This window comes from Doryrhamphus excisus, chromosome 13 (assembly GCF_030265055.1).
Source record: "Doryrhamphus excisus isolate RoL2022-K1 chromosome 13, RoL_Dexc_1.0, whole genome shotgun sequence".
NCBI classification, from domain to species: Eukaryota; Metazoa; Chordata; class Actinopteri; order Syngnathiformes; family Syngnathidae; genus Doryrhamphus; species Doryrhamphus excisus.
The window spans coordinates 16,094,675-16,122,516 of record NC_080478.1 but is presented as its reverse complement, the minus strand read 5'-3'; the positions used below and the strand labels follow the sequence as shown (position 1 = coordinate 16,122,516).

At 40.8% G+C, this 27,842-nt stretch overlaps 4 protein-coding genes across 4 annotated transcripts; 1 reads left to right on the top strand and 3 right to left on the bottom strand.

Annotated features, from left to right (window-relative positions):
• Positions 1 to 147: 147 nt before the first annotated feature.
• Positions 148 to 7,480, top strand: dlst (dihydrolipoamide S-succinyltransferase). The gene is made up of 15 exons (XM_058091239.1): positions 148 to 280; positions 1,762 to 1,795; positions 1,880 to 1,919; positions 2,065 to 2,126; positions 2,216 to 2,290; positions 2,376 to 2,431; positions 2,666 to 2,774; positions 3,497 to 3,667; positions 3,807 to 3,892; positions 3,981 to 4,078; positions 5,583 to 5,713; positions 6,061 to 6,134; positions 6,215 to 6,298; positions 6,372 to 6,539; positions 6,873 to 7,480. Exons 1-15 carry the CDS (start codon positions 218 to 220, stop codon positions 7,005 to 7,007), a joined length of 1,386 nt encoding a protein of 461 aa, XP_057947222.1. The 5' UTR covers positions 148 to 217; the 3' UTR covers positions 7,008 to 7,480.
• Positions 7,481 to 7,544: 64 nt separating this feature from the next.
• Positions 7,545 to 15,260, bottom strand: rps6kl1 (ribosomal protein S6 kinase-like 1). Its single transcript, XM_058091238.1, has 12 exons — positions 15,190 to 15,260; positions 14,685 to 14,804; positions 14,416 to 14,610; positions 13,371 to 13,495; positions 12,151 to 12,243; positions 12,003 to 12,050; positions 11,102 to 11,234; positions 9,680 to 11,023; positions 9,520 to 9,609; positions 9,304 to 9,386; positions 8,220 to 8,315; positions 7,545 to 8,140 (listed from the first exon to the last, which is right to left on the bottom strand). The coding sequence occupies exons 3-12, from the start codon at positions 14,549 to 14,551 to the stop codon at positions 8,030 to 8,032; spliced, it is 2,259 nt and encodes a 752-aa protein (XP_057947221.1). The 5' UTR covers positions 14,552 to 14,610; positions 14,685 to 14,804; positions 15,190 to 15,260; the 3' UTR covers positions 7,545 to 8,029.
• Positions 15,261 to 18,524: 3,264 nt separating this feature from the next.
• Positions 18,525 to 20,746, bottom strand: olfm4.2 (olfactomedin 4, tandem duplicate 2). The gene is made up of 5 exons (XM_058091036.1): positions 20,690 to 20,746; positions 20,446 to 20,613; positions 20,040 to 20,252; positions 19,397 to 19,535; positions 18,525 to 19,315 (listed from the first exon to the last, which is right to left on the bottom strand). Exons 1-5 carry the CDS (start codon positions 20,744 to 20,746, stop codon positions 18,525 to 18,527), a joined length of 1,368 nt encoding a protein of 455 aa, XP_057947019.1.
• Positions 20,747 to 22,731: 1,985 nt separating this feature from the next.
• LOC131140122 (actin, alpha cardiac muscle) lies at positions 22,732 to 25,946 on the bottom strand. Its single transcript, XM_058090270.1, has 9 exons — positions 25,840 to 25,946; positions 24,963 to 25,113; positions 24,756 to 24,884; positions 24,484 to 24,594; positions 24,026 to 24,110; positions 23,567 to 23,728; positions 23,299 to 23,490; positions 23,049 to 23,230; positions 22,732 to 22,965 (listed from the first exon to the last, which is right to left on the bottom strand). The coding sequence occupies exons 2-9, from the start codon at positions 25,089 to 25,091 to the stop codon at positions 22,822 to 22,824; spliced, it is 1,134 nt and encodes a 377-aa protein (XP_057946253.1). The 5' UTR covers positions 25,092 to 25,113; positions 25,840 to 25,946; the 3' UTR covers positions 22,732 to 22,821.
• Between the last annotated feature and the right edge of the window lie 1,896 nt (positions 25,947 to 27,842).

The window sequence follows — 27,842 nt, the reverse complement described above, 5'->3', positions numbered from 1 at the left end:
CATTAACATAACCTACATGTATCTATTGTGTTTGTTTGTAGTGATGCGTTGACTGAATTACAGTGCCAGATATGTTTTGGGGGTCAGAAGAGTCCATATGCGAAGCTCCCCCCTATTAGTTTAGTGCACTTGGTTCGTCCCACGGCACTTCCGCCATTCCAGCCTGTAGCCGTGACCCGCTCCCTTTCGGTTGTCAGGCTGCTGTCACACAGCCACCATGTTATCCCATTCCCGGTGTTTGTCCAGGAATATTGGTCGCTCCCTGTCTGCCATCCGCCAGGTAGGCAAAACAGCACGAAGAAAACCGTTTACTTGATGCCCTCGGTTGGAATCACTTGCTGTGTTTGCCCATGGCTGCGGGCGGTGGTTGAACTTCTGTCACCGCTAGCATTAGCATTAGCTCATACTTACCATAGGCCACGGAACAGGCCGTAACATTGTGAGCCAAGGACAGAATGACACTTTGCCTGTTAAGTCTCGAGTGCACTCGCACTATATTCCACAACATTGATATTAATGCAAGTTGTTGCTATTGTCGCTTCGAGGCGTTCTTTCTTTAAACGCAACAATGCCATCAAAGTATTCATAAACTTTATATTACTACCTAGCTAGCTAACGAGTACTGGTATGCTATAGCTAGCTCACCTAATTTAGATGGTTTTTTTTGTAGCGCGTTCATTAGGTTAGCTGTGAAATTGGATGTTGTGAGAGGAAAGCGTCGCCCAAATGATATATCCTGTGGAATGTACGTGTGCGCTTTAAAATCTGAACGGGGGTGCAAATATATCACATGATAACAAGCATTATATTTAGAAGTGGGCGAATGCTTGTTTGTGAATGCGCCTTGAATACAACAGGCTAAATTGATTTTCATTTCCGCTTCTTACTTGCAAGCAGTTGCTGCTCAAATTATTGTAGGTAATCCAAGTTTGACTGTCTTGAGGTGGGGAAGGGGGGTCTCTTCATGTGACCTTTCACCTAGGGTCCTATTCCTGGTGATTACTCCATTCCTAACTGACAACTCTAACGATGACTAGATAATGTTACATAACCTGTCACATTTGCATACACATACAGTACCAATCAAAGTTTTGGACACACCTCATGCATTGCAGTAAATAAGTCCATTCAGACATTTGACCCAGTATTGTAAATGTAACCACAATTTTTATTAGATATAGGCCAATATAATCAGTTCTTTTTTTTCCCGCTGACATCGGCGTGATATCCGACATCAATATTGGATAGAGACTCTACCTAAAGGAGTAAATGTGTAAACATGAACTATTTGTAATTGTATGATCAATATTTTCAATTGTGTCGCTTGTCAGTCAACAATTTGTTGCAGCACTAATGTATGCATTGTTCATCTAATATATCATTTTATTGTAGCGACCAAGGGAGTTGCCGCTGTACCACCCAGCATGCTTTGCAGGCTCTTAACACTTAAATAATAGTTAACATTGGGTGTTTGTTGTTAGTGCTTAGTTGTTCTTGCCCTCATGGAATGGTAGTACATTGTTGTTGTTGTGTTTACTTACCTGTTACATGTCGTGCTGTTTATTTGCAAATGGAAGAGGACCTCTATGCAAGGATGAAGTGCTTCGTTGCTTCTATTTTGTGGCCACAAATAAATGAATGTTTAGGAAAGCACAATATTTTCACTCTTGGTATTATTTCTAAATGTGGTTGTCTATTTCTTCTATTCACATGTACACTGTTATTTTGTTTATTTTTTGGCTGTGCCTTGTGTTTGTCTAGGGAAATAATGCGTTGACTCGCCGTGCTGCAGCAGGTATGTGTTTCACTATTCCACCATTGATTGTCAAGTGTTTTGGATAGGAAAATTATTTCAGCTTCTCGTCCTTTTCCTCCACAGCTATATCAACTAGCTACCCTGTCACCGTCAAGAACACTATGTAAGGGTGCACACTGACTTTAAACACTGCCTGTAGAAGCAAATAAACTTTGAAAGCAATGATTTTGCTCTTGATTTATTCACATTGTTAATTAAATTCATGTCTGTGGCATTTTAGGCATAAATGTATTTTTTTTTCTCTAAAGCAAATCTGATCCTCGCGCTAGTGTCTTCCAAATACAGTACTTCAGGACTTCTGTTGCCTTCAGTATGTATTTATTTTTTTCTCCATACAACTTACAGCGCAGCGTAATGTCACCAATTAGGAATGTATTGCCAATTGTCTTTGTGCTTCAGGAGATGAAGTCGTCACCATCAAGACCCCTGCCTTTGCAGAGTCTGTTACAGAGGGGGATGTGAGGTGGGAAAAAGGTAATTCATTTTATCCTCAACGACGTACTAGCTGCCATTATAATAGTTGCCATTTTGATCTTGAAACAAACGTCTCTTTCAACAGCCGTTGGGGACACTGTCTCGGAGGATGAGGTGGTGTGTGAAATAGAAACTGATAAGGTAAAAGCACAGTATTTGTCATAACTGATATGTAGCGAATGAAAGCTTTAAAAGGACACAATTGATTTGATAGTTTGTTACATTTCAATTTACCCTAAATGCAAAACCTCACAAAAGTGGATACATAACTCACATTTCTGCCAATATTTCATTATATATTTTCATGGGCCAAAGCTGAATAAATGACTGTTGTAAAGTGTACGGCAGTGTAATTTTTTTTTTTTTTTGCGCTAGACATCTGTTCAGGTTCCTTCACCTGCTTCTGGAGTTATTGAGGAGCTTTTGGTTCCTGATGGAGGGAAAGTTGAAGGTGGAACTCCTCTCTTCAAGCTTCGAAAGGGAGGTATGTATTTCTGAATTCAACTAACATTTGTTTCAGAACAACAGAACCTTTTGATTAATGGTAAAGGCATTTTTTTTTTACATTTGAACCTTGTGTAAAAATTGTCAATATTATCAGTATATCAGAATGTGATATCTGTGTCAAGATCTTCCCTTTATTGAAAGCCGATGTCGCACAAACTACGTAAAATTGCCAAGATTGCAACATAACACAGCTTTTGCTGCGCCACTCCAAAGTTCTGTACAAAAAAGGTAACTCTTTACTGAACAAGCAGAGTAACAACAAAAGCTGTCATAGAACTTAACAGCAATATAATATGTAGAGGACGACAAGACACTACTAACGAATAATGCAGAATAACCAATGTGTTGTACTTACTTCAAGAGTTTGGCTTCTCAAAACTGTATGCATTTGAAATATTTGTATGACAAAAATGCCTCCTCGAAAAAAAATCAGACCATCGCTCTGCTTTTGTCACGTTAATTTACCATATGTACTGTACAATCACAAAATCACATCTTTGCGACATGCATTGTAGTATATGTACTGTGGAACACATTTGTAAAACAAGATGGCTGGTCTGCTGGTCTTTGGGTGTATTATTCTCCACCCACCCTCCCCAGTTAATTGAAATACACTATATGGCTTTAGGGGTATTCATAGTTTAGATGTCCCACATTATTGTACTTTTAAATTATATACTTAACGCTTTTTGTTTGTAGCTGGGGCTCCTAAAGCTGCGGAAGCACCAAAAGCTGAGGCCACAGCCCCGGCTGCTGCAGCTCCTCCACCACCTTCTGCTCCCCCACCTCCTCCATCAACCGCGGGCCCCATTCCCTCCACAATGCCCCCTGTGCCACCGGTGCCAGCACACGCTATGGATACCAAACCAGGTTAGTGGCCCATGTTATGTGTGAAATGTTGTCCCTTGACGTCTGCGCTGTCAACCTCAACCTCAATCGTTGTTTGGCACTGTGGGCAGCAGCTCTTTTATTGACACCAGTGGCGCTAACTGTCTCCTGTCTTGTTCAGTCTCAGCCATCAAGCCCACTGCTGCTCCCATTACAATTGCAGCTCCTGCAGATGGAGGCGCAAAAGCAGCCCGCACAGAGAGCAGGGTAAACAACACCTGAAAGTAATTGTGAAGGCTAATAACAGAATAAGAACTGTATACCAAAACTCCCCATTCTGTCTTCAACAATTTAGGTTAAGATGAACCGCATGAGACTGAGAATTGCCCAGAGACTGAAAGAAGCCCAAAACACCTGCGCCATGTTGACTACCTTCAATGAGATTGACATGAGGTAAGTGACTCAAAATTAGTTGACCTACACCATTGTTTATGCACTCTTCTACTTTTGCAATCCAAGTATTTGCATATTGGAGAATTCCAACCATCTTTCTAAGTGCAAAAGTGCACTTGTGTATGTTTGTAAGCTCAGCTGATACTTCGTAAATGGTTATAGATTGAAATCTGCCCAGTAGAAAAAGCTTTTTGAAATGCGATCCCTCCCTGAAACACTGGAATGTAAATATTTGGTCATAATTCCATCTAAAGCAAAGATAAGAAATGTTAAAACGTGTTTTATTAATTTAAAAGGAGATGTTAGTGTCCACACTCGCCCCCTGCGTTCAAGAAGACACTTTGAGGATTTCTTTCCCCCGCAAATGTGTGGTGTCGGCTTTCAGCTATTCAGGCTTTTGCATGTATCCTAATTCGATTGACATTGACGGTCTGGAGGAAGACTTCCCAGTCTAGGGCTCATCTGGAGCCGAAGAAGGTGGTCAGAGAGTGAGGCGGCAGCATTGACGGGGGCCCGCAGAGACCTGCGCTCTCAGTGGAAGGGCTGCCGATATGGGCTTTTATGACAGCCCAATAAGATTTACAGGCTCCAGAAAGTGAAGATTTTTATCACTTCTTCTCTCCTTTCTCAGAGAGTCTGTGTCTTGGGACGGGGTTATTGTGTTAAAAGAGAAACCCTAGAGCTTTGACGGGGTTACAGGCAGGAAAACAAACAATTAAAAAGAAAGATAAAAGTGAAAAATGAGCAAAGGTAAAATGATAAGCTGGACAATCTGAATAGCTTTCTATGTTCATTACATTTTTAACTGAACGTAACCTCCGGCTTTGCACCTACAACTGATTTCAAAAATGATTTCAAAATGGTAAAATAGTTAAAATTGTTGTTAATGCATTATCAGATCAGTTTTCCATTTGAATCAGAATTATGAGGCTTTGTTTACTTACAATACATTTGGGTTTGAAACCTCTCTGCTTGCTAGGTTGACTTCCTATGTTTCCATTCTCAGATTTTGTGCTTGAAATTGTAATCAGGGTCTTTTCCTTTTTCATTTGGCCCTCTTCTGTTGGGTTTATGTGGGAAAGGTATCTTTATGTGCTTTATAGTGGTTTATTTTATTTTTATTAAGCAGCCTATTTTAGATGAATGGCACATTTTGAAAGACATGGCTACTTATCATTTCATACACTCTTGTTTTGCTAGTGCTTTGTTGCATAGTGCCATAAAATAAGCTAAAATAAAGATATTTGGTGCAGTTGCATGCAAAATTATTCATGGCCAATTAAAAACTGTAGTTATTGAGTAGATTTATTGAAAGTTACTGCAAGTTGATATTTAAAATTTGCAAATGAGGGTTGAATAAGCGTGAAATTGTATTCATTGAAACATGTGAATTGACAATACTCTTTGAAAGTAAGTAAAGTGCTTAAATGCGGAATTGAAAGTGTGTACAAACCTAATAAATGTCATTCTAATGCACTGCCTTTCCCTGCCATTTCGTCCGCAGCAACATCTCAGAGATGAGGAAGACTTACAAAGATGCCTTCCTGAAAAAGCACAACATCAAGTTGGGCTTCATGTCTGCATTCGTGAAGGCTGCTGCCTATGCTCTGACTGACCAACCTGCTGTCAATGCAGGTATAGTTTTCACCACAAAGGACTGACAGGCATCACGCTATGGTCGCATTTGACTCTCCCGTCTGTACATGTGCTGCACAGTAATGTCTAAGTTGACTTGTGGGTGTCTCTCAGTGCTAAACCTCAAAACCACCATTTACTTCCATCAGATGTATTCACTGCACCTTTTCGTGACTGCCCTACTTAGACAACCACAGAGAAGCAGCGGTGGTCTGCAAGACTCTTTTTTTCAATTCATTGTAATAGTCTAAGAGGGTCTTCCCCTTCTACATTTATGAAAAAGGAAAATGCATATTTAATAGCAAATTGTTTTTCTGATGTATTATTTGTGCTATTTTCTTTTCCAGTAATTGATGACACAACCAAAGAGATTGTGTACAGGGACTATGTAGACATCAGTGTGGCTGTGGCCACTCCCAAGGTATGACAAGTGTATTGTGTGTGTGTGTGTGTGTGTTATGCTCAGCGAAATTGATCAAATCCATGTGACTTCTCCATAAGGGTTTGGTCGTTCCAGTGATCAGGAATGTCGAGGAAATGAATTTTGCCGACATTGAGAAGACCATCAACATGCTGGGTGAAAAGGTTAGTATTTTTAACATGCATATTACTCCATCTAGTGTTATTTAGAGGTGATTGTGTGTATATGTCTTTGTAGGCCCGCAACAATGAGCTGGCCGTTGAAGACATGGACGGAGGAACCTTCACCATCAGCAATGGCGGCGTGTTTGGGTCCATGTTCGGCACTCCCATCATCAACCCACCTCAGTCTGCTATTTTGGGCATGCATGGCATCTTTGACAGACCTGTGGCGGTGGCTGGGAAGGTGTGTGCCTTCTGTACTTTCTATTAGAACCTAAAAAATTTTTTGGAATGATACAAAAATTTCCTTACTGGGATTGTTAAAGGATGCTGCAGTACCACGTCTTGCCACAGGGTGAAGCCTTAATTAGGAATTGTAAACCAGAGAGTGCCACATACAGAGAAAGTGCTAATAATTGTATTAGCACTTAGTTGAGCATACAGTACTCTGTTTATCACATAAGTTTAACATACAATTTTTTGTCAACTGAACAAATATTGTTTTTATTGCAGTGACCTACTTAAATGAACTACAGCCAATTAAAATTTTCTTTCAACTTTTTTCATGATTGCGCAGGTGGAGATCCGTCCAATGATGTACGTCGCACTGACATACGATCATCGCCTCGTTGATGGAAGAGAGGCTGTCACCTTCCTGCGCAAGATCAAGAGTGTGGTGGAGGACCCCAGGGTGCTACTCCTCGACATGTGAGCCCCCTCAGCTCCAGGCCCAACCAACCAAACCACCCTCTCACAACCAGTGGCTGTACCCACCTACTGAACATTACTCAAAACTATAAGACATGGGTTTATTTTATTATGTTTTCTGCTAAAGAGTTGGGTTGTGCAATATAAGATTGGCTGTGGTAAAAGGGTTCGGTACTGTCTGAGGCTGTCCCAGGTTCTGGTCTTGAGATCATATAGTATATTCAAGCAAATGTGCACGATGAGTAATTTTCTACAGACAAAAATGTACAGCTTACTGTGGGATGTCAATTCTAGATTAAACATCATGGTGGCACTTCTTAATTTGGGGGGAAACAACGAGAATGCGTTGAAACCAAGAAAAATATGTCCAAACCTAAGAACTCTTAATGAGAAATAAAAACAATGTGGGAAAATTCTCTTTATGTTATGCTATTTAAGAAAAAAAAACTTTGAAACAATAAAATCTACATTACTGGATTTGTGTATTGCGAGTCTTTACCTGTTTCATCAGTAAAACAACACAAAAACATTTGGTGGCAAATTTCAGTTTAATTGCTATAAATGTTACTGTGTTTTACATACTGTATGCATGGAAACTACTAGTATATTTCTGCATAGTGTTGACATCTTACCTTACAGTTTATTGGAATTACTAAATAACCCACACGCTACCAAAATATGTTTGTTTTGGTTTGTCTTCAGGCAATAAGTATTCCAGAAAGTGTACAAAGGTGGTGTGACAATGACAGTATTATGTCATTTGTTGCCTGATACTCATTCAGACCTCAAAGATTGTCAGTCTTACAGGTTTTTTTCATGCTTAGTGAGGATCAAATAAGCATAGATATACAAAATTATCAATCAAAAAGTCAAAATATTCTGATATGTTAAGTAAATCTCTATTAGGATAATGTTGGCGGTACTTGGTCGTTCCATCATCACTCACTGTGATCATTTTTCTTTGGGAAGCACACAAAGACACCAAACTCTGGTGCTGCACCCAGGATGGACGCATGTCAGGATGAGCTAGCAGTTCATGGCTTTCCAGGAGACACTACTAAAGAAGGGATGACACTTGATGTCACTCACACCTCCACCTCCGGACCCCAGGCGATAGCCGGCGTCAAACTGAAGCAACTGTAGAAGTAGAGTGGTACATTTACAACCAAATATGTTTACTGTAATCTGTTTTAGAAGAGATAGCTGTGTTGCTCACCTCAGTAAGCAGGGATGCAGCTGCAGTGCTCAGGTGGTCCGGGATGAGTAGCTGTGTGTGGGAGGTAATTCCTGCTGGGTGGAGCTGCCATAGGGGCTGAAGGCACAACATCAAACTCACTCATTTTACCATGGCATACATCATTTGGGGTGTACCTCCATATATACACACATACAGTAGATGATAAAGATATACATTGAAAGCAAAATAAACTAATATTGGTTTCGTATTTTCCATGACCCCAAAAAACTGTTAACTCTTACATGCACGAGTGACTGGACCCTACATTCTTCCATAAGTGGGTCAAAAATGACCCATACTAGAATCTATGTGTTTTTATGCCAATTTTGCCATTTTGGTTAGGAATAATCACTTGTATGATATTTAGTATTATATTTAAGACCACACAAGAATGATTTCATATTAGAAACATCTTAATTTTTCACTTTTTTCCATCTTTGAAAAAAGAAAATGACCCTGTACAACAATAGAAAATGTGAGGATCCATTGTGTGATCCATTGTGTGATCCATTGTGTGAACGGCATGATATCAAAAATATGTTTTTGAGGAATACATGGAATATGAAATGATAACAATTTTTAATTACAAAGATATTTCAAGAAAACAACCTGACCTGGTCATTTTTGACCCACTTATGGAAGGTTGGGGTAGTAACACAAAAACAAAAATTTCTTAAAATGTATAAAAGATAAGTTAAAAATGTGAACACCATGATAGTAAAATTAGTTTTTTGAGGAATACCTGGAATATGAAATTATACAATTTTTTCATTACCAAGATATTTCAAGAAAACAACCTGACCGGGTCATTTTTGACCCACTTATGGAAGGTTGGGGTAGTAATACAAAAACAATTTTTTTTAAATGTATAATTGATAAGTTAAAAATGTGAATGGCATGATATTAAAAACAAGTTTTTTGAGGAATACCTGTAATATGAAATGATAACATTTTTTCATTACGAAGATATTTCAAGAAAACAACCTGACCGGGTTAAATAAATACCTAACACAATCGGGGCCGCATATTAAAAAGTTATAATAATATTGTGTCTTTCTCCTACCATTCCTGTGAGAAGTTCAAACAACAAAACTCCAAGACTCCACCAATCACAAGCTTCAGAGACTCTGGATACACCACCGATTTCTGTTGGCAGACCACATTTCACTGTGTTTTTATGATTATATTCCATTTTTAATCTACACTAAACCACAATCATTGCTTGTAATGAATACGTATGGCCACAAGAGGGCAGGCCACACAAGGTTGATAATGTTACCTGGAGCACAGTACATTTGTTCCATGGTATTGGTGTCGATCTCTGACTGAACCTCACTCCACTGCCCAAAAAATGTCAAACACACTTTGCCTGTGGAATATAAATACAAATATAAATCAACAAAACAAACATATTGCAACATTTTCTGTCTGACACTCACCACTGCTGGTAAGCAGCACGTTCCTGGGGTTGAGATCCCGACATATGATGCCCTGCTGATGAAGACTCTCCAGCGCCAGAAGGATCTGAGCCCCCCACACACGCACCTCTGATTCTGGGAGCCCCCAGTAATCCCGGTGGGCGGACTTATCTGAGGATTTGACCGGGATACGAGGTAGGTGACACCATCCATCCACCTCAATGATCTGGTCCTCAGCTTGCCCCTCCGTTCTCATTGATGATTCCTCTGTCGTCTTTTGAGCTCCGACGGGGCGAGGGGAGTACCAACTAGAAAAGGACCCCTCTGAGGGTGGGGCCACCTGTCCTGGGCTGAGCATCTCACAGGCTTCCTCCACACCTTCTCTCACATCAATTGGTTCCGTTTCCCCGCTGGACTTCATCTCTTGTTTCCTCGCAGAGAAAAGCCAGGAACCTGAAGTGGTCGTTGCTTCCCTGTTATCTGAGAACACCGCTTGGTCTGTGCTCCTGAGGACCACCACTCCATTTCGTTCCTCTGAGGTGGGACTGCTGGTGGCCTGCTTCGCCTCAAAGTGTGTCACCTTGTCCGCCGCACTTAAAATGGATGCTTGGTGAAAGGCGGTGTTGATTCCGTGGAGTTGTGTTTGACAATGAAGAGGCAGATGCAAAATAGCGGGAGACGAGCTCAACATACGACTGTCACTGTTTGGAGGTTCTGTGTTTGTAATGGAGGTCTGATTGGCGTGAGGTTTGCTCTTGAAGCTGCTCTCTGTGACTGCATAGGGGTTTGCTTGTTCACCTCCAAGTGCTGGATCAGCGGCTTTCCAAGCCACTTCAAACGCCACGCTGCATTCTAATAGTCCTACTCCAGCTTTACTGTCCTGGAGTCCCGACATGGCATTCAGAGCATGGCTGACACGAGCACACGACAGAGGAAGAGCGGGCTTGTCCTGAGTTTGAGATGCGTGCAAGCACAAAGTAGGAGCTGGTGGATGGATGCTCGTGCTAACCTGCGTTCTTGCTGGTCCTGACAATAGAGTCACACGCTTCAGTTTGGTGTAAAATGACGCTGCGGAGCGTGAGTTCTGCAGGCAACCCGTCTCCTCGATGTAGGAGTGAGTCCCACAGCTCTCCAGACGCTGCTGCGTCTCATCCCAAGTCCTTGGATCGTCCACATCCGGGTTCTCATCACTGAGCTTCCGAGGAGTGCTTTCCATGCCGGTGTTGTGCTGGTAGTCTGAGTAGATGGCCGGGGAAGTGTAGCTGCTCTTCATTTTCATGTTGCGCTGGCCGGAAGAGATGCATTCTGGGTGTTCTTTGGCTCGCTCCTTTCTGAGCATTTGAAGTTTGGAGAAAAGCCTCCCACCTTGGACAAAACAAACCAGAAGAGAAAGTTTACAAAACTATAAATGCTCCAAACTTAAACACGCCCCTTGTTTCTGACCTTTGACATGCTCAAGATGGAGGTAAACGGCGTCCTCGCTGACGTAATACCTGAGCAGCTTCACCATGTAGGGAACCCCTTGAGGGATGATGGTTGGCTGCTCTCTGCTCTCCCAGCTGGACTTCATCAGACTCTGCAAAAAAACACATTTTCTAATTTGATGTTGCTGTTTTTAAGAGGGGCTGCGCGGTGTTCGAGTGGTTAGCGTGCAGACCTCACAGCTAGGAGTTTGCATGTTCTCCCCATGCATGCATTGGTTTTTTTCGGGTACTCCACTTTCCTCCCACATTCCAAAAACATGCTAGGTTAATCGGCGACTCCAAATTGTCCATAGGTATGAATGTGAGTGTGAATGGTTGTTTGTCTATATGTGCCCTGTGATTGGCTGGCCACCAGTCCAGGCGATAGAAAATGAATGAATGAATAAAATCATGAATGAAAAGCCAAACAATGCTAATGTAGGTAAAATATGACAGGACCACTCTGTCGTTTATAAGGACATGCCTTCCCCTAGTTCAGGGGTCGGCAACCTTTACTATCAAAAGAGCCATTTTGTGCCCTGTGATTGGCTGGCGAAGACAGCCGGGATAGGCTTCAGCACCCCCTGCGACCCTTGTGAGAATAAGCGGTAGAAAATGAATGAATGAATGTTTTTAAGAGAATATTACTGATAATCTTTGCTCAATGACTTTTAAGGATTTTTCCTTAAAAAATAGCATGCTCTATTACAGGGGTTTTCGAAGTCTAACTCTAAGGAACTAACTCCAAGGAACCAAAGCTACCATGGCGCCCTGGAGGTGTCAATCAATCCCTCCCCAGACATAAACTTAACATACAATTTTAGATATCATTATTAGTTTTGTTATTTTTTTTAACTTTCAACTGACGGAAAAACACCCACCTTTACAATGAAAGTTTCTTTATTCACCATACTTTGGACAACAAGGACCTACGCAATGGAAAAAAAAAAGATTTCTGTTCATGATGTTGTTTACCTTTTGATAAAATAAAGTTAAACACACTAAAAGCATTATCATATATTAATTTACCTTATCACTGATGCCCACCACCTTACACATCTCCAGATCTTCTACAGGAGAACTCAAGTGTCTGACAGGACGGAATCTCAGACTGCTGTAGCCCTGGTCATTAAAAAAAAAATACATATAAATAACAGGCCTCCTGATCAATGTTAAACACAACAATATTATTTCAAATATCATTCATCTTCAACTAGGGCAGGGGTCAGCAACCCACGGCTCCAAAGCCGCATGTAGCTCTTCAACCTCTTTGTTGTGGCTCCCTTCGCAATGTATTTTTTTTTACACCCGAATGGGGAGAATACACATCTTTGTCGTGTGTTTTGAAAAAAATCTGTGAGACCCTATACTCCATCAACTCTGCTTTTCTCCTCTGAACTACTTTGATACCCCAAACAATTCCCTCCAAATCTGGAAGTCAATCAACATCTTTGGAGATTCGCAATTTGCTGCACATTTTTAGGCGTCAGGTATTGAGGTTTAACCAAATGATACTATCATTACCCTATGAGTTGGCATCCATCACACATGAACACTGCACTTCTATTTATTGTATTCTGCTGTTAAAACTTGTTTAAATTTAAAAAGATTCAAAGTTTCTTATAAGATATTTTTATCTAGATAGATTTATAAGATGTTATAAGATTTTTGCGGCTCCAGTCTATTTTTCTTTAGTGAGCAAGGGGGTGAAATGGCTCTTTTGATAGTAAAGGTTGCCGACCCCTGAGCTAGGGTATGCATGTCCTTATAAACGACAGAGTGGTCCTGTCATTTTTTACCTACATTAGCATTGTTTGGCTTTTGATTCATGGTTTTATTCATTCATTCATTCATTTTCTACCGCCTGGACTGGTTACCAGCCAATCACAGGGCACATATAGACAAACAACCATTCACACTCACATTCATACCTATGGACAATTTGGAGTCGACAATTAACCTAGCATGTTTTTGGAATGTGGGAGGAAACCGGAGTACCCGGAGAAAACTCACGCATGCACGGGAGAGATGGCCGAGGGGGGAATTGAACTCGGGTCTCCTAGGTGTGTGGCCTGCGTGCAAACCCCTCGTCTGCCGTGCAGCCTGATTTTATTCAATGAACTAAAAATGTGTGAATTTATGAAGTCTAGCTTTCTGAGCAATTGAATGAGTAGCCCTGCTTTAAAGGATGTTTCAACATGCATAAGTAAAGAGGTATTTTTAATACCTAAGCAGGTTGATGTCCTTACCCCTAAATGCGAACTGCCCTTCCCCAGGTTGTGCTGTAGATGTGTTATGAAGATTTCTTCTGCCCTCTTCAAATACTGGGTTGTTTTCCTCTTCACAGCCTCCCGACGCTCCTTGTTTGGGTCCACTAGAAGACAAACTCCATTCAGACTGGGAATGAATGACTTATATTAATTATTACTATATGTAAGATTTCCAGAAGCCCCCAGCCTGTGGATGTTGTATGGTTGTGTGCATAATTCACAGCTGTGAAACGGCTGATGATGTTTGATGGAAACTTTAATTTGGGACTTCCTGTATCTATTCTAGTTGATTTGTTCCTATCACATGTCCTCTACTGCACAAACATAGTGTGTCAACATTATAATCCAATGCACAGATGTTAACTTAACGAAAAACAATTCTGCTTCTTCTGGCTCCTTTTCGAACATGTTGAATTGTGGAAGTATTAATGTGATGTTTTTTTATTGTAAGTTGGTTATTTAAGTTTGAAATAAACTGAACCATTACAAAATACAGCGGAACACGCGCATACATGCAACTTTTTTTTGGTCACTTTTTCAGCAGAAAACACATGTCAATCACCATAAACTGACAATAATTTACACTAAATATGTACAGCGTACTTGTACCACATATTCGAAATACCACAATTTGTACATGTTTATGTTTTTATGCTTCACTGATGTTGAGATGTTGTAGATGTATGGTAGCACTAGCTTCAATGGTCTATAAGTTCATATGTTATTGTAAATATGCCTTACATTAAACACCTACGCTAGCCTGCTAGCTTCTAGCGCATGGGGTCACCAATGCGGTGCCCACGGGCATCAAATAGCCCCCCACGACTGGAGGGCATAACAACATATTGAAGCCTAGATTGAGTGAATTATGGCAAATGTGTCAAAAATAAACATTTTATAGACTTTCATTGGTCGTCCCTGTACGGAACCCCCACAAAAAGTGGGGAATCGACTATGTATACCAAATGTAAATAATGTGCATTCTATTGCATGCTAGTTGTGCACCTACATACGATGTACTTACACTGGACCCCATTGAGCAGTAAGTCCACGCCATTCTTATAATAACTGAAAGCAGCCTCATAGTCCTCGTTGACCTCGCTGTCCAGAGCCATGCGGATCTGCTTGGCTGCCTCCACCAAGTAATCTCGTTTTGCCATCCTCGCCTTGTTTTGGGTACGATATTGTACTGGATTTAGATCAGCCAAGATCCATTAAGCTTGAAACAGGAAGTGAATCTTAAGTCATTCAAAATGTGAGTAACTATTTGGTATTGTTTTCTTGGACACCCACCGATTCTTCCCGGTACTACGAAAAGCAGGACACATCTCTGGCTGGTGTCACTGGGCTCGGTGTGCCTCGTCCCCCTTCAGTGACGTGCCGGTTTAGGCCTCTATGACAGAGCATGCTTGGCTGAACCGGTGGAAACAAAGAGTTAACCTTCAAATGTATAGACAGGAAGCGAAAGAAGACAGGATGGTATACTATACTGTACACATGTCTCTTAAACATCACCCTAAGCGCTTCATTTTTAAGAGAAATTTAAGCAAAACAGCACATCTGCAATATCAACATCAACATTAATTGGATTATGGATATGTAATTATAGTCAAATAAACTCTAGCTAGTTTTGTATGTACTGAGCATTAGCTTCACAGCAATGTAGAGGAAATCAGCATCATGTATGTAAAAAAAAAACCTCCACTCCTATCATCTATCATCTACATATAGCAACGTAATAAATACACCAAGTATGCCACATTAAAAACAATGACATGCACATCTAAACACAGCGTACCTGATGTGATGAGGCCGTGTGCCTTAGCAGCATCAGCACCAGCCAGCAAGCAAATAAAACATACTCCACTGAGGAACTGAGGAGGAGGAGACAATACAGGGCAGGCTTCTGATTGGCTGAGCATGATGTCATTTACGGGTACCATTTCACGCGCAGCTCTCACCTCCCCCCTCTCACCAGATGCTGGTTGATTTAAAGGGACAGTGCTATTGCCTTGGCTCACTTGCCCTTTTATTGACTTGTATTTCGACAGCAATGTTGTACTTCAAATCTGGTTCTATATATTACTAATGTAGTATTCGTATATTACTAATAGATTATGTCACTATAGAAAGACAATCTATGCCTTTTTTATTTGGCATTCACAGATAGTGGAAGTCCTACATACATGGTGGGTAACACCAGATGGAGCTAGGAGCTTTTATGTGCAAAATGTATCCCCCACCCGGCCGGAAAGATTACTTAAGTGTGTGTGTGTGTGTGTGTGTGACCACATATAACAGGAAATGGCCGTGTAATTTCTGTAAATTTCTGCTTTTTTAATTTTTTGCTATAGAATATTACTTATTTATCACATTTATTATTGGCAAATAATGTTATCCAAATGTACAGGTGCAGTATTTCCACTTAGTATTAGCAGTATTTTCCCATTATGTTATATACATGGTCCCCAGAAGTATTTGGACAGTGACAGAGGTTGTGCATTCAGAAAAAGCCAATTTTCAAAAGTATTTGGACAAAGTGAGCGGTTGGTTGTCATTTTTAATATTTGGATGATAATCTCTGGCAGGTAAGTGTTTTTGTGCTGGAGTAGTGCTGGAGCCTATCCCAGCTGTCTTCTTGCGAGAGGCGGGGTAGACCCTGGACTGGTCACAAGTCAATCAAAATTGTTAAATACTGTAACATAAATGTTGTGGGAGGACAATCACAGGGCACATATAGACAAACAACCATTCACACTCACATTCATACCTATGGACAATTTGGAGTCGCCAATTAACCTAGCATGTTTTTGGAATGTGGGAGGAAACTGGAGTACCTGGAGAAAACCCATGCATGCACAGGGAGAACATGCAAACTCCACATAGAGATACCCGAGGGTGGAATCGAAGTCAGGTCTCCTAGCTGTGTGGCCGGCACGCTATCCACTCGGCCCAATCCACACACTTTGTTGCCTAATATAATGTTAAATGATGCACTATGCAGATCTCAGCCATGCAGTAATCTCCTTAGCTACAGCCACATAAACCACGTCACAGTCACGGAAAGAACAAGCCTCCAGTTTGGACCTGAAATGACAAACACACCTTTAGATCAGATGATAGTAATGTTGCCAATTCCGAATGTTCTTTGTGCCTTAAGGCAACTTCCTGTTTAATAATGACAAAAAGATGGCGAATTTATTTTATTTAGATACTGCAACAGTATCTTCATTTTGTGATACATTAGTATTCTGTTGTAAATTACACATTTGCTTAATGTACTCTTACCTGAGTGTCTCCACCCACTCTGTGGTGCTGTGGTGATGGGCCCTGTAAAAAACAAAAAAGTGCCCTGTTAAGTGTCATACCTGGGTCAATGTTAAATCCAAACCTGTTAGACTCACTTGTCACCATGACAAGTTCAATGGTGTAGTCTGAGAAGTCATGAGGTTTACTAACAGAACATCTGTGAGTTCCAAAATCTTCCATTTGGACCTGCCGGATGGTGAGTATGATGCCGCTGGGGGTGTTACTGATGTGGTAACCAGATGTACAATTCTGGAAGGCCTTGTGTTTGATGTAGTGGCACAGGAGTTCATTGTGAGGACTCCTCCACTGGACAGACATCTGAGAGGAGGGGTTGTTGTCATAGTGATGAACACAAGGCAGAGTGACCTGCTCACCTGGCAGACAGAGCACTTTGACAACGCTACCTGTACAGAAAATCAAGAATTTTCAGTCTAATTATACTGTTTGGTTCGTCCTAGCACGTTGTCTAGATATTATACAAATGTGTCCTTTGTATGTCAATGTTATCATCTTACAGGCAGCTGATAATACAGGGTCAGGCAAAATGACCTAAAACATTTGTAGGTTAAATAAAAGGCAAATAAAGTAAAAGTACATATAATGCCATTCTGTTTCATTATGTTTTAAAAATTAAATCAGTTCTGACGGTGCGAGGTCGGACGGTTGATTTTCATTTCAATGCAGATCCAGTAGCTCTGAAGTTGGTAACCCATAACTTGATGGTGTTTGGAGCTGGTACGGGATCATGTACTTAAGATTGAAGTGCAAACGCTCGTTGTGTTGCAGTTACAGATTTGTTTGTTTTGATAAACGTTTTCACAATGAAAGCGCGATTCTCACCCGTCCAATTCATGGCAGCAAAAGAAATGATAAACAATGGCATTATAAAGAAACAAACCAGAAAAAATGGCATTATATGTACTTTTGAAAAATAAAAACTTTTTTGTTTCTTTACTTTATTTGCCTTTTATTTAACCTACAGATCATTTTGCCTGACCCTGTATAATTGTCATATAACACACTTTGGTGCAGTCAATTAAATATTTGGCCTGATAAAAGTAAGACTTCATACTGTAACTAACATTTAAAACAGTACAATATTTAAGAGCTAATGATTACTAATTGTAATGACACAAGACAACAAAATGATGTATCCTTCAACTCACCTTCTCCAATCAGGTGTAACGCTGCAAAGGCAAAGTAGAATGCAGCCGTTTGAGCGTGTTCAAAGGACATTTTCCACATTTGGCAACTGTTTCAACTGTAATGGTATAAATGCACATAAGTATTAGGAAGTATTAGTATGAGGATCAAACAACTGGAGCCCAAAGTGAAGAGGGAACGCATCTACTATCACTTTTGTTTTGACGGAAGGATCAATTTACAAGCTTCATGTGAGTAAAATATACAGCATCTATGGTAACCAAGCATCACAACACCAAAGCAATGAAATATGATCTGTCTGTCAGGACATCTTCAAAGTGCACTGTATTGGGATGCTGCTTACTAACATGGCGGCCAAGCCCGCCCATGTACTACAGAAGTAGTATTTGAATAAGCAGTCACTGCAAACAGTGCATTGCCCTTGAATGTCTTTTGTACACACATAATAAAATTGTACTACATTGATGCTCATGTGCTTGTATAAAATATCTAAATGTCCCATCATTTTATTTTATAGTAGGATGTGCAAAAAAGCAGGAGCAGTGAGATCCTTTGAATGCTTCAATTTGTTTTAATAAAGGAGAAAAACATTCATAAACAGTAAACATAATATAGGATCAATTGCATTAATCACAACGCAGCAGATGCTAAAGAAGGAAGTCATTCCATGTTAAACTTAACACGGTAGGCCACATAGTAGCCGTTGTTGTACATGTAGAGTAGCTGGTCAGTGGGGTTGTAGTCCAGGCTGGAAAAATGTTCTTGGAACTTCTGAAAGCGAATATTGAGGTGTTTCTCCTCACCACTCTTTGTGTCGAAGGCGTAGTAGATCTCCTCTGTGTTCCCGTCCACAGGCCTGGTGGCGTACATGACTCCACAGGCCATGAACGCGTTGCTGGTCTTCGGTTTGAACGCCGTTGTGTTCCACACATTCTCAATGTCAAAGTCTTTCTCATCTACTTTTGCAATGACTATATTACCTTTGCTCTCATCAGAGGCATACATTACCCATAACCCAGTTTCATCAGCTGCAAAGTCCATGTTCTGTCTTTCCGAGAAACTATACGAGAAATCTACGCTGGCTGGGATCACCCTTGAACCATATTTGTTGCTGGTCAGATTGAACCTGCCCATACTAAAGGGTGAGTATCTCTGATAATAAACGGTGTTGCCACGAACAATGTAATTGTTACCAGTGCCTCTATAAGCAGTGGACATTCCGAGAAATCTATACGTCTTCATCAGAAGCAAGTCTTTATAGTCTGCGAAGAAATAGAACTGATGTGTTACGAAATTAATGTATCCACTGTAGAAGTACATTGACTCAAAGCCTTTAGCAGGTTTGGAGTCCTTCCCCCAGCCGCCGTATGTGTAGCCTGTCTGCAAATGAGAGTTAAGATGTGCAACCATGGGCTTGCCGATGCTCATGATTCCTGTGTGATTGCAGTTGCCTGGAAAAATATGTAGATAATCAGTGGGGTTTCTTTTCTTGGTTTTTATCACCTAAGACGCAATGTGACAAGTTGTCCTACCGATATCTGGCTTTACAACCTCCTGGTCCTGGCACTCTTCCAGCTTCCTCTGTAGTTTGGCAAACTCAATGCGGATCATCTCCAGGTTGTTCTTGTCGTAGGACTCCAGCTGGTTCACAATGAGGGTCATGTTTCGGATCTAGGGTGAAAAGATTGGGGAATGCTGTGTCATGAATGTGTCCAGAGTGAACATTATTGCAGATGGTGTATAACCAGCAGCATACAATAAAATATTTATTCATTCATTTTCTACCGCTTTTCCTCACGGGGGTTGCGGGGGTGCCGGAGCCTATCCCAGTTATCTTTGGGCGAGAGGCGGGTTAGACCCCGGACTGGTCGCCAGCCAATCACAGGGCACATATAGACAAACAACCATTCACACTCACATTCATACCTATGGACAATTTGGAGTCGCCAATTAACCTAGCATGTTTTTGGAATGTGGGAGGAAACCAGAGTACCCGGAGAAAACCCACACACGCACGGGGAGAACATGCAAACTCCACACAGAGATGGCCGAGGGTGGATTTGAACCCTGGTCTCCTAGCTGTGAGGTCTGCGCGCTAACCACTCGTCCGCCGCGCCGCCCACAATAAAATATATAGCTATAATAAAATAATATATAATAAAAATAGCCTTTCACCTCGCTATACAGCGTGTCAAACATGGGTGAGGGGGAATTGAAGGCATCTTTGAGTTGAGACACCAGAGACTCAAACTCTCTGAGCTCAATCCTGAGCAGCTCAAAGTCCAGTTTGATGTAGTCCTTAACATCGGATCCAAGTATGGAGACTCTGTCATGCAGTTTTTGCAGTTCTCCCAAGTCGGCCTCCAACTTAATTTCAGAAGCTGATATCTAGAAGATTAGAAGGGAAAAGAAAGACACACAGGAATAATGATATTGGGATAAATGCTGGGTTGCAGTCCGCATCACTTCTGGTATTTACTCCACTCTGATACATTTATTTTGTTTGCCATTACTGAATTTCAAATGTAAGATTTTTCCATCTTAACCACCACATTTTATATGTGTTCAATATAAACCATACATTTTTCTTTTGAATTTCTACTTCCTGGATCAGATTCCTGCTAACTTCTTGCATGCGCTGCATCCGGTCAGCAGGGAAGACGGTGTCAGGCAAGTACACTTGACAAACACACTGACCCGAATCACCCACTGATGATGTCACATTACCAGACTCCCAGTCCTCCACTGGCTGAGAAACAACAAGAAAAGGATACACGTATACTAAGAGTGAAGTCAAAGTGCATGTTTTAGTCAGAGTCACTTACTATCCAAGCCAGAGTTGGACCTAGGACTGGTAGGAGAAGCAACAGAGTGGTCTGCATCTTGTCTCGCTTCTACGAGTATCTCCTCAATGGCCAGCGGAGAAGCCTTTTAAATGTATGTCTTATCAGCTCATCATGAACACAGTCCATTTTCCCACGTTTATTGTTCTCCCTGGAACACAAGAGCAGGTGTTGGTTCACATATAAACATTATTTTTTTAATACTATCAAAGGGTGGATGAGAAAATCAGCGTATGTTGAAGTGAAGGAGTGACATGTCATCATAATTTTATGGTGTGTTAGATTATAGAGATATGCCTTTTATTGCACTGGGCTGGTATTACATGTTTAATAACTAAACTAAACTCACAATATGTGTGTTCGATTACCTCCTGGTTGGGGAGCACTAAATTATGTACCTCTGCTACTTCTTCAACCTGAACATTTTTTATAGTTATGTATTGAAAGGGTTCGATTCTCCACTTGGGGATGCATGCATGGGTTTTCTCCGGGTAGGAAGAAGCAAAGCTTATTAAATCCTACCCCTCCATCTGGTACTTTTACAATCAGTAACTGTTACATTTGTTCACTTCCTGCTTTCCATAATACAGTTTAAGGTTTTTTGTTTTGTTTTTTTTTTTAATAATGTACCTCGTACCGAAGTACATGTGGGTTTTCTCCGGGAACTCCAGTTTCCTCCCACATTCCAAAAACATGCTAGGTTAATTGGAGACTCCAAATTGTCCATAGGTATGAATGTGAGTGTGAATGGTTGTTTGTCTATATGTGCCCTGTGATTGGCTGGCGACCAGTCTAGGGTGTACCCCGCCTTACGCCCAAAGACAGCTGGCATAGGCTCCAGCACCCCCCGCGACCCTTGTGAGGAAAAGCGGTAGAAAATGAATGAATGAATGAATGAATGTATTGAAAGGGTTCGATTCTCCACTTGGGGATGCATGCATGGGTTTTCTCCGGGTAGGAAGAAGCAAAGCTTATTAAATCCTACCCCTCCATCTGGTACTTTTACAATCAGTAACTGTTACATTTGTTCACTTCCTGCTTTCCATAATACAGTTTAAGGTTTTTTTTTTTTGTTTTTTTTTTAATAATGTACCTCGTACCGAAGTACATGTGGGTTTTCTCCGGGAACTCCAGTTTCCTCCCACATTCCAAAAACATGCTAGGTTAATTGGAGACTCCAAATTGTCCATAGGTATGAATGTGAGTGTGAATGGTTGTTTGTCTATATGTGCCCTGTAATTGGCTGGGCCTCTCGCCCAAAGACGGAATTACCAACTAATTATGGGCAATGGTTGAATACAGCAGACAGTAAATTCTGTTATCTTGGTAACACCGAATTTGGGACATATTTTTTTTAAACAACGCCATAATGTTGTTGTACCAGTTCGCAGCTTGTGTCACTTCTGGAGTAGACTCCATCATACCCAGTGCTAACAAGCACACAAAGTGCTTTTGTAGTCAAATGTTAATTACAAGGGAAGGGGGATAACTGTACAGAACACAAACTATAATCATGGCATCGGATGAATAGGCCCTTTTGGCCTAATTAGGGTGAGGAAAAATCTCATTGACAACATACCACAATTCTGGTAAGATTGGCTCCTGACCCTGAGGTGGTCGGTTCAATTTATGGTTTAATCTCAAACTACCATTTATTCTTATTCTACGTTTTAGCTTATTTCCACAGAATTTCAGTCAAGCTTCAGCTTCCTAACTGCTCCTGTGTTTATTCTAAATTTGGATTTATGTACTTTTTCAGAGCGCTTCAGTTTTGTTTCAGCTTTTTTCAGCAATGTCTGCTGACATTGCATCATCTAGTTTAAAACAGTCTATTTTGCATTGTTTCTATTCAAAACTGTTCTGTTTATTCTTTTCAGAAAGTTTTTTTAAATGTTTTTTTATCTTTCTTTGACAGTTTATTTCACTTTAGAATTGTTTTCTATAAACTTAACTGATGACAGCTTAAAACAAATTTGTTTTGTTCCATAATGTTTCTGTCAGTGCAAGACAACAAGTCATGGAGGTACTCTCACAAGGGCTTGGCTTTATTACAACAGAACATATATGTACAGGAGAAATACAAATCCAAGAAAAAAAATGGGTTGCATGTGTATTTAGAAGCACTTCCTGTGGACAATGGAGGGGCCGGCCTCATCGTATTCCTGCTTACTGATCCACATCTGCTGGAAGGTGGACAGGGAGGCCAGGATGGAGCCACCGATCCAGACAGAGTACTTCCTCTCAGGTGGGGCGATGATCTACGATATGGAAAAACAGCAGCTTTAATTTCCGTACCTTTGTCGATTTAAGTGACTAATGAAATGTCTTGCGGTTGTTTCACCTTGATCTTCATGGTGCTTGGGGCCAGAGCTGTAATCTCCTTCTGCATACGGTCAGCAATACCAGGGTACATGGTGGTACCACCGGACAGCACATTGTTGGCATAAAGGTCCTTACGGATGTCAATGTCACATTTCATGATGCTGTTGTAGGCGGTCTCATGGATACCGGCAGACTCCATACCTGTGATCGGCAACAGGTGAGATTTATACTTCACATTGCTCTCACACACTAAAAAGACGGGAACTCACCAATGAAAGAAGGCTGGAACAGGGTCTCTGGGCAACGGAAACGCTCGTTGCCAATGGTGATGACTTGTCCGTCGGGCAGTTCATAGCTCTTCTCCAGGGAGGAGGAGGAGGCAGCGGTGGCCATCTCATTCTCAAAGTCAAGAGCCACATAGCACAGCTTCTCCTTGATGTCACGCACAATCTCACGCTCAGCTAAGGCACAAAGTGTTCAAGTTATGGAACTGCACTTCTGCATCATTGAATAATCAACTCCATTGAGCGGACTTACCAGTTGTAACGAAAGAGTAGCCACGCTCGGTGAGGATCTTCATCAGATAGTCAGTCAGGTCCCGACCAGCCAGATCCAGACGCATGATAGCATGAGGGAGAGCATAACCCTCATAGATGGGGACATTGTGGGTGACACCATCACCGGAATCCAGCACAATACCTTTTAACAATCACAAAAAAATAGCGTTAAGCAGGAAGTGATGGACGGCCTGCGTATTGTCTCACATATGTCTCACATCATAAATGTTGTAATACGACTGATATCAGGTGGCACGCAGCTTGTTCCAATGGGACTAACACCTGTTCGCCACAACGAGATGGGAATCCTTAACAGTTACACAAGCTACGTGTGAACATTTGCTACTTGCGGCACCTTTTGAAGTATTTAAACTGCATCGGTTGGCTTTGGCTTGGAAAATGAAAACATAGCATAATGTAATTGTACTATTGTACTAACCGGTGGTACGGCCAGAGGCATACAGGGACAGAACAGCCTGGATGGCCACATACATGGCGGGGACGTTGAATGTCTCAAACATGATCTGCAAAACAAGATCAGCAGGGTATTAAGGATTTATATACTAAGTTCTATGTGAAGTATTTCCATAATGCCTCATATTAACTCATTAGCAAGATCTCAGTGTATAGACTGGTCATATATCTCATCTTGTTTCATATTATCTACATACTGTATTGAATATAACTCTGGGAAAAACTGTTGATTTTGTTAATACTTGGGTTGTTTATATTGTTTATTTTTCTACATTGTGTACTTTGTACTGCTTAACTGATTCTGTACTCTTGCTGCTGTGCAATACAAATTTCCCGACTTAGGGACGAATAAAGGCATATCTTAATCTTAATTTATCCCAAACGTATCCCGTTGTCTAATGGAGGAGAGTAGTAAGTGAATACCTGAGTCATTTTCTCCCTGTTGGCTTTGGGGTTCAGGGGGGCCTCAGTGAGCAGAGTGGGGTGCTCCTCAGGGGCCACACGCAGCTCATTGTAGAAGGTGTGGTGCCAGATCTGATTGACGAAACACAACAGCTGCTCTCAGGACTGAAACAACAACAACCTGGTTCTCCAAATAAAAACACCAAACATAAAAATAGCTCTGAGAAGCAACGCCAGCCTGTGAATTGTCCATATTGTGGAAGGTCATTAGTCCCAATACTGTCAATACACACCTTCTCCATATCATCCCAGTTGGTGATGATGCCATGCTCAATGGGGTACTTCAGGGTCAAGATACCTCTCTTGCTCTGGGCCTCATCACCTACATAGCTGTCCTTCTGACCCATACCAACCATGACACCCTGTTGAACAAAGCATGATACTTATTTACTTTCCACATTTGTGATATAAAATAATAAGCAGTGCTGAGATAACCCTACCTGGTGGCGGGGCCTTCCGACGATGGAAGGGAAGACAGCACGGGGAGCGTCATCTCCGGCAAATCCAGCCTTGACCAAGCCAGAGCCGTTGTCGCACACAAGGGCGGTAGTCTCGTCGTCGTCACACATGATCAGGCTTTACTGGAGTGGTCTGAAGTATAGTGGATAAATAACATGAAGAGTTCAGCGGTATTCCTATCCCTATTCACTTAGAATGGCTTAAAAGATCTCGCCAGCGGTGTTTATATTTAGGGTGCTAATTAGACACGGACTTGGAAGCTATTTTGGTCTGAACTTTATTGTACAGCAACTGATATCATATCTCCATGATTGTTCCTGAGAGCTGCTGAGGTAGCACCAAAAAGGGTCAAAACAGACCTGCCGTCTATTTTAGGCCCTACGACCCCCCCACCCCCCGCTCCCCCCATAATACTTAACAGAGTGATACAAGGGACACTTGGATTTCCTGCTATTTCAGGTCTGCCAGCATCCATCTGTTACTGCACACTGACACTTTTGTTGTACTGCTGTGATCCAATTAAGCCCGATTCCCGGTGCAGTGAGCATGCACATTTGGAAAACTCTTTGACAAAGTGCCCTGATATTTATATTGGATATAGATACACTATTTTTCTCACTTGTGTTTCCTATAAACTTTCTGTAAACTGTATTTTTCCATCAGAAAATGTCTATTGAGTCGATTTCAGCACAGCAATTCAGTATATTAAAAGATCCGAGACTTTAGTACATCATTCTACTTAGGGAAATCACAACCATGCATCTTAACTTGACTGAGCTGACTTATCAATGGAAATACAATAATAAAAGAATCTGGTAATTTTTTTTTCTCTGCAAAGACGCCATGAAGCTTACTCACCAAGGTGCACTTGTAGACGGATGCTTCCACTGGGACAAGGACTGGGGCTGAGATGTGCCCCTTAAATAAGACCCCGGCTCAGTTCAGGGACGGGAGGGGGTGTGTCTGAAATTTCACAGAAGTCCAAATAAGTGCTGCTAGGAAAAAAAAAAAAATCAACAAGCCAACCAGAAGAGGGTGTTTTGTTTTGAGGTAAATAATATAACATTATATTACAGTATATTTAAATATAATAATGCTAAAAGGGGATAAAACAGTCATTCATTTGATAAAATATTATTGGTAGGTCTCAATCAATTTTATTTCCATTAGCAACCACCTATCAGATTTAGATTTTGGACTACATCCTTTATTGCATAATCAGTGTTGAACATATTTGGGATTTTAAAGATAACATCTAGAACTAGAAGAACTACAAAAAGAAGACTACAAGAATATGCATATATATATGTCACAGTGGAAAGCTTTACATATGAAAATTCATCATATGAAAGGAATATTTCTAAAGGAGATTTATTGTTATTTCGATCCAGGGCAAAGGTGCTGTGTGACGTTCCACTTTCAATTGGCACACATTTCTCACATGTCTGCAGAGGTTCCGCACCTCTCATGGCCACCTCCAAGGCTCGCTGTCATGACCCAGTCAAGGCAGTCAGTGCCATCGGTGTCTTGTTAAGGAGATGAAAACACTGCATACAGTATATGTGTGTGTGAACCATGCTGCTGGTATGTGCGCTGAGCCTCGGCCATGTGTGCAACAGCTGATGGTAATGCCTGTCTGAGTCCGCTCAGAGAGGGCATGTGAGTGGCTGGCAGAGTTTCAGTGCCGTGTCCTGATTGGCCCAGTCGTCTCCTTCTAGGGTTATGCTCGGCAGCAGAGTCATTAATGAACAGCCTCTGAGGTTAGTGATCCACGGCTTCCGAGAGGAACTCCATATTTGTGCCACCCACATCACCTCAATGACTCCTTGATGTATAGTGAACCTTATGAGGTAAACCTCTGGTCTAAGGAGTGATACAAATATCAATGCTGTGACCTGCATAGTTCTGTGATACCACAATAACAATAAATAAGTGATGTGCTTCAATCATTTGAAAGACAAAGACACAAATAGAAGTATATAGGGGTATGTATTATGTAATGGAGGGAGGTATGTGGAAACATTGTTCAGTGGCGATGCAAACATTTCTTTATAAACACATATACAATTTGTTTGTAGCTGACCTCTTGCATAGATAGATAGATAGATAGATAGATAGATAGATAGATAGATAGATAGATAGATAGATAGATAGATAGATAGATAGATAGATAGATAGATAGATAGATAGATAGATAGATAGATAGATAGATAGATAGATAGATAGATAGATAGATAGATAGATAGATAGATAGATAGATAGATAGATAGATAGATAGATAGATAGATAGATAGATAGATAGATAGATAGATAGATAGATAGATAGATAGATAGATAGATAGATAGATAGATAGATAGATAGATAGATAGATAGATAGATAGATAGATAGATAGATAGATAGATAGATAGATAGATAGATAGATAGATAGATAGATAGATAGATAGATAGATAGATAGATAGATAGATAGATAGATAGATAGATAGATAGATAGATAGATAGATAGATAGATAGATAGATAGATAGATAGATAGATAGATAGATAGATAGATAGATAGATAGATAGATAGATAGATAGATAGATAGATTTTTTCTTTTTTGTCAAAGTAACTGTAACACTGACCTCTTAAGAAATGTATATTGAAGTTGCAAATGAACAAACATTTTTTTGTTGTGGATACCAACATTTCTGGTTTTATTCCGGTAAAACAAGTTCATTCAGTTTGCTTGGTTTTAAATAAGCTATGAAAATAAATGTTGAGTTGTTGAGTAGCTATTTTTCCTTGGGTAAAAGTAGCAATTGTATGCTCATTATTAATACATGCATCATAAACAGCCATATTTATTACCATACATCTCGA